This window comes from Anarhichas minor, unplaced genomic scaffold (assembly GCF_050575085.1).
Source record: "Anarhichas minor isolate MPS153535 unplaced genomic scaffold, ASM5057508v1 ptg000018l, whole genome shotgun sequence".
Classification (NCBI taxonomy): domain Eukaryota; kingdom Metazoa; phylum Chordata; class Actinopteri; order Perciformes; family Anarhichadidae; genus Anarhichas; species Anarhichas minor.
This window is the reverse complement of record NW_027466464.1, coordinates 11094780-11101121: the sequence shown is the minus strand read 5'-3', so window position 1 is coordinate 11101121 and position 6342 is coordinate 11094780. Positions and strand designations below refer to the sequence as shown.

The 6342-nt window shown below is 50.8% G+C and overlaps 1 protein-coding gene across 1 annotated transcript; it reads right to left on the bottom strand.

Moving 5' to 3' along the window:
- Positions 1 to 467: 467 nt before the first annotated feature.
- Positions 468 to 1454, bottom strand: LOC142953104 (beta-1,3-galactosyltransferase 1-like). Its single transcript, XM_076095172.1, has one exon. It carries the CDS (start codon positions 1452 to 1454, stop codon positions 468 to 470), a length of 987 nt encoding a protein of 328 aa, XP_075951287.1.
- Between the last annotated feature and the right edge of the window lie 4888 nt (positions 1455 to 6342).

Below are 6342 nucleotides of genomic sequence, written 5' to 3'. Positions count from 1 at the left end.
CTGCTGCGGCGTCAGACACTACATCCAACATTAACACCCCGCTCGGAAAAGCACGACAACTGAAAGTAACACGAGGGACATTCATGGTTAGAGCTCGTGATGGACCCAAGAGGCGAAACGTGTTTGTGTAATCTGCAGTTTTAGCAATCGGGGACAGTTTGTGTACTCATCGTGCTGCTGGCAACGACAACCAACCACCTGAACATTTTCTTTTTTTTGGGGGGAAAATGTGTTTCCAACTTTGTGGCTGTTTTGTGAGTTCTGAGTGTGAAAGGACACAGAATACAGAGGAGTCTGCTTTGGTCTTGCACTATAGAGACTCCTTGAAAAGCAATCAGCGCCTGGACAAAGCCATGGATGCTTAGTCAATACAGCTCCTTCAGCTCGGTACAGTATTTGCCAATAACGGAGACGCCGGCGATAAGAGGACCATTCCGTGCCTCCCCGACTCTCTAGTGCTAATCCTGCTAACATTTCAGGTGCTTCTTGCTGGTCATGTCGTTCCAGATGCGGTGCATCTCCTCCGGGGAGATCTGGTGGACGGTGACCACCCGGCGGTAGCGGCAAAGGCTGTAGGCCATCTTCCAGTGGTTGAAGCCGCTGTTCTGGAACGGGTGGATGGCCAGCTTGCGGAGGCACACGCCGACGTACACGTCCTCCAGGTGCAGCAGCCGGGTGTGTAAAGAGGTCTGGTATATGAGCTCGGCCACGTCCGCCGAGAAGACGTAGCCGGTGCCGGAGCAGAAGGGCGGGTACTTGCTGTCGGGGTACAGATCCCTTGGCATGTACCACTTGCTGCGCATGTCTCTGATCGGCCCGCCGTTGATGACGTAGCCGGTGAAGTACCTCCTCCTGGGCTTGGTGGTGGGCTTCAGGAGGTTGAAGATGAGGTTCTCCATGTTGACAAAGATGTCACTGTCCGTCTTCAGGACATACTGGGCCTTGGAGCAAAACGTGGCCACCCAGCGCATGCCCATCAGCGTCTTGAGCGTCAGGTTGTGGTACGAGTCGATGAAATCCTCCACCACGACGTCGTGGAAGATCTGGCTCTCCTGCTCCACCATCTGGTTGAGGACGACGTCGGTGCTGCGGCCCAGCAGGAAGAGCGTGACCACGCGCACGTCCGGGAGCGTGCTCTCGTCGCCCCATGTCTCCCGGATGGCCTGGCGGGCGTCGAATTCCTTGTGGGTGGTGCTGATCAGGATGACGAGGAAGGGGGGCTCCGCCTCGCACTTCTTGGCCTCGTTTATGAGGTAGTCGAAGTCGTGCGGGTTGAGCGAGCGCGTGCGGATGTTGCTGAAGGTGCCGTTCTTGCCCGCATTTGGCGTTTTGCGTATGGGGATGGTCAGCTGGCCCCCGTCGGAGGAGGAGGGGCGGGACAGACTCAGGTACCACAGAGCGCTGGCCCAGCAAACCACGGTCAGCAAGTACAAGCAGGAGACCTTAGAAGGCATCGCTGTTCACTCGGCTGGCGTTAGCAGCGTTGGAAACGTCGAGGCCACGCCTCCATGGGGTTGTCTCGGACCTGGCGGCGCAGCTGGAGGCTGCCTCCACGACGCAGCGGACATCAATCTCAAGATAATGGGCTTCTCTACCGTCTAGAGTTTGTGCGACTGAAAGGGAGCGCTGCTGCGGCGACGTCTTCCCGCGTCCAAGGCCTCACCGGGTCCCATCGCAGCTCGCCAGGATGCTTTTAGCCCTCTGTGGCGGCGTCTAAAGAAAAGACGAGAATACAGAGAGTCAGTGGCGAGGTAAATCACAAATACATAATGAAACCGCAGCAGTGTGACAAGCATGTTGAGTAAAGGTGAATCTCATTTCCACATAGAGGCATTTATAGCGGCAAAGTGCGTGTGACACATCTAACGAAATGCTTTACTCAGTATTCATGGCAGCCCATAACAGCAGCACTGGCTCGGCGGGCGCCACCGCCAGTTATCAGTCTATCGGCACTGTGGTCTGAAGAAAGTGCATATCCCAGGAAACGCTCTCGCCGATGGTGCCTCGGCTCCGACCGCTTTCTGTTTGAAAATGCTGTTTATCTCCCTCTTACCCCCCCCCCGGACCAGACACAGGCCGGCGAATCAGAGCCACTCAGGCAGTGTGAGGAGGAGGAGGAGGAGGAGGAGGAGGAGGAGGAGGAGGAGGGGTGAGACAGAGAGCCATCGAGGGTGAGGAGATGAAAATGAATCGTTCTCATGTGAAGAGATTAACATCCACTTCCTCCCGCCTCACCCTTTCCACACCTCAATGTCGAGCTGAACTCGCCGTCTGGATTTTTACATATTTTTTTTACTCTGCTCCTCCTTTGTTAGCTGGGCCGGCGCCGCCGCGGAGCAACCTTTAGCACGGCCGCTCTAATTGGCCACAGTTGACGGACTGCGAGCGGATGAATTCCAGCTCCAAATACGGCTTTATTATGCCACGATGCTCGCCTCCTGTATTCGTATGTGTTTTAACGCCGGCGCCGGATGACCAATTCACAGGATGTTTGGTGTCGAACTAATCCTTCTTTACAAGCAGACTTTTATGCCATCTCTTTTTTTATATTCTGGGGATAACGCATGACTGACGATGAGCAAAAAAAGAAAGAGAAGTGGGATAGATCCTATTAGAGATACTGAAATGTGCCACGAAGCTGCTTGTGCTGTTTTAAGATGGAAGGGCCGAGATAAAGCCGGCTCATTCTTTTATCAGACTCTGGATTTTCTGCCGGTTCTTTTCATCAGGGCTTTTCTCTTATTCCCCCCCCCCCCCCCCCCCGCCCCCCACTATCTCTTCCCTTTCCTTCTCTTTCTGAAGCAGAGTCATCAATCTCATGGTCCGGTGGAATCCATCTCATCCCGGCTACTTTTCCACACCTCCGTCCTCTCGATCACTCCCTCCTTCTCTACTTCGGCGGGCGCTTGATCCATTCTTACCCGTCTCACTACCTCTCCTCCCCCGTCTCACTCTCTATCCTTCTGGCCTTTTTATTGTTGTTGGGCCTCCTCGTTTCAAGCTTCCCACACTCCCTCGCTCTCATTCACGTTGAGCTCTCTCTGCTCTTCTCCGTGTCATTTCCTTTCCCCTCCTCACAGCTTGCCTCTAACTTATTGACAGCTCCTACCGCAATCTGTCTCCCTGCAGCCAGTCGATCCGCCCTCCTCCTCCTCCCTCACTCTCTCCGACTCTCTATCGCTAAATCATCGTCCCCCTTTCCTCGACCTCGCTCGCCCTGTATTGCGGATCGGCGCGAGCATCGTTTCCCCGCGGAGGGCCTGTTGGTTTCATCATCCGACAAAACTGCAGAAGGACCCGCGTCGTCATTGCGCCTCATGAGGTCCTGAGACCAAACGTTGGGCTGTGTGGCTTCGTGCCGTCTTTGGTGCTCAGTAGAAGTCATCTCCTGAGAATGTTAGGACGAGTACTCGGGAGATCAACTACTTCACAACCAAACTCTTCTTCGCTACCCAAACTGTAAGACTTGATCAGGTGTGTGTAGTACTACACTGTTTCCCTCTGAAGTAGGAGTACACAAGTGTAGAAGTACACAAGTGCACGTTTTTTAAGTGCTTTGGCTTCTTCAAGTTATTTGGGGGTCCACTGAGTTTTAATAGTTACAACATTCAATAATGTTTTCATGTCAACATCAAGTATTGACAGTCATGAAGTAAAGTGTGACTGAGCGTTTACTCATCTACTGTGGTGTCACAGAGAGCGCGTGACTCATTTAATGAATCCCGACGACGCGGGAGGAACCGTGCGGCCGCTACGTTTCACTCCTTTCTTACTGTGGAACAGGACCTCGCTCACCATTTCACTTTCTCGTGTACGAGGGAATGTCAACCATGTGCTCATAATCGCATGTGGACTCTCGTAAAAAAAACATGATCGGCGATGGACATCTGAGAGCCGCCGCCGCCGCTGCCGTTTGATTGCAGCAGTGTGTGTGTGTGTGTGTGAGACCTCCTTTTGACTGGGTTATGGCTCTGAGAGGAATTGATGTGACATCTGCGGGAAATCTTTTGAATCGTGTGACAGGAATAGAAGAATTCCACAGAATTTGTTTACAGGACCACGTAGCCAGAATAGAAGGGTCCATTACATCATATTTTATGTCAAGAAAACGGTGGACGTTTCAATGCTCACAGCACAATCATCAAGTCTGCCAGCTGTGTTTTCCAAAGCGGCTCTTCTGATGAGGCTGTCCCCAATCAATGCCGTTCTTCCTGTGTCTCGTCATTAATGACTTTGCTAACACACAGACGCGTCTCTATCGTCTCGGTCGGTAAGCGGACGCGCGTGGCGAACCGCAACCTGTCAGTCAAAACGGATTCATTAGAATCGGGAATGAATAAAAAGTCGTCGGCTGTTTGGCCCGCAGCTGTGGCTTATGGAAAAGCTCTGCTGCTCATACAGTTTTATACGGTTATGCCGGGTGTGCCAGCTTGAGATTTAGATGGCACGGCCACGTCCCTGATGCAGAGCGGCATTTAAGTACTACTGCTAGTACTACTAGTACTACTGTAGATCACTAACACGACGGCCCTGCTGGTGAAATAACACCAAAAATACCATCAGTAAAATAAGGTGTCACAGCCCAATATTTAGTTATTATTAACACCCAGGGGGGGAGAGAGAGAGATGGGAGAGGGTCGTAGCAAACGGTGGGGGAGGATCGCAGTCAGCCTTCCGTACGCCGGCGTTAATCGCTAAAGTGTTTTAAACGTAAAGGAGGTCGATTTAGCGACCTCGCGCTGAGCTCTGCAGCAGCTCGATCCCAGACTCCACGTCATCGTCACCTCTGTGTGGAGGAGACACGCTGTGCCCGTGATCAAACACGTGTCCGCTCCCTGAGAGGAGGCTGCTGAGAGAGGAAGTGGATTTATATTTTGTGTTGATTGAAAATCCATCTGACATTCAGAATCCATGCGTTTTTTCCTCTGTTGCGTCGCACTAACAACCGAATATCTTTGGGGTTTGGAACAGAAAAAAGGAAAATAAAAGGCAATAAGTCACCTTGGGCTTTGGGATGGAAAAAGCATTCGTCATAATTTCTGACGTTATTGGCAAAATGATGAATCCGTTGAAAGTGTACACTCCGGCGACTTAGCGTCCCACTTTACATCAATTTGGAGGATTCGCAAAGGTTTTGGAGCGGCTTGATGTGTTGGAGGTCGGGGTTCAATAGCATCTCACGCGTCTTGATGAAACACTTTTTTTGTCGTGCGTTTGTTATGTTACAAAAAGGCTACCAACAAGATTACGTTGTGCATCGCTGTGTTGCATAATGACGAGTAAACCGATCTTTAATGCGTAGAATTGCCTCATACTTAAATAAAGATAACCAGCAGAAATAAGCACTAGTTTGCAGCCTTCGTACTGTCCGCCGCACATTCATTACATCATGATTCGAACTACTGCTTCGAGAGCCGGAGTTTGCAGCAGCACCGTGTTATTATCACACATTAAATAGATCCAGGACAGATTTTACTATCATGCAGTGTTTGGGTTCACGGAGGGACCTTGAACTGCTCGGCTGTCTTTACAACCAGCTGAGATGTGGGAGTCTCAGCATCGTTTAATGTCGCAGCAGATAATTGATTGCGATCATTAGCGCAGCGTCGGGTGACCTTGCCTGGGGGGGGGTGCGTGTAGTCAGCGAGGGAGGGAGATACAGAAAAAACAACAAAAAGGTGTAATGGACTCTTGTGTCGGCTGGTCTTTGCTGCATTCAAAGGAAACGTGCGTGAGAGGTGAGCGTTTAGGGCGACGACGAATAAATCATACTCTGAGCTCGGGGGGGGGGGGCTTCTGCTCTACGGCAGAGGTAGACAGGAAGCAGCCGATTTAAGCAAAGGAGGTTCTTTACATTACGATGTGGTAATAGCATTTGAAAGCGAGGCGTAACCTGTAAATACCATCCAGTAACAATCAAGTGGATAATGGCAACAATAAAAAGAAATAATAGCTTTTTTATGCCTCAAGGAAAAAAAAAAAATGCTGCTCAGGACGAAATCATATTTATAAACACACTTGCCACTTTGACTTTGGGGGTGCGTGACATGGCCTTAGAGCGCCTGCGTATGCTTTATGATCGCTGAACAAGCAGCAGCTTCCCTGGAGGGAGAGTCTCAAACACTTTGCCCTCAAACACCCGAAAACAAAACAGACTCCAAGGCCAGTGAGAGCTGCATACGAATGTCCTCGCACCGGAAGGCACCAAGATGTGAATAATACGCAGCAGTGCTTTGGGAATTTAAACTACATTTGAGGATTCGAGCGACCCCCTCTTCTTCTTCTTCTTCTTCTTCTTTTGGATTTAAATCACACAGAGTAGGAAGTTCTAAACGTATCAAA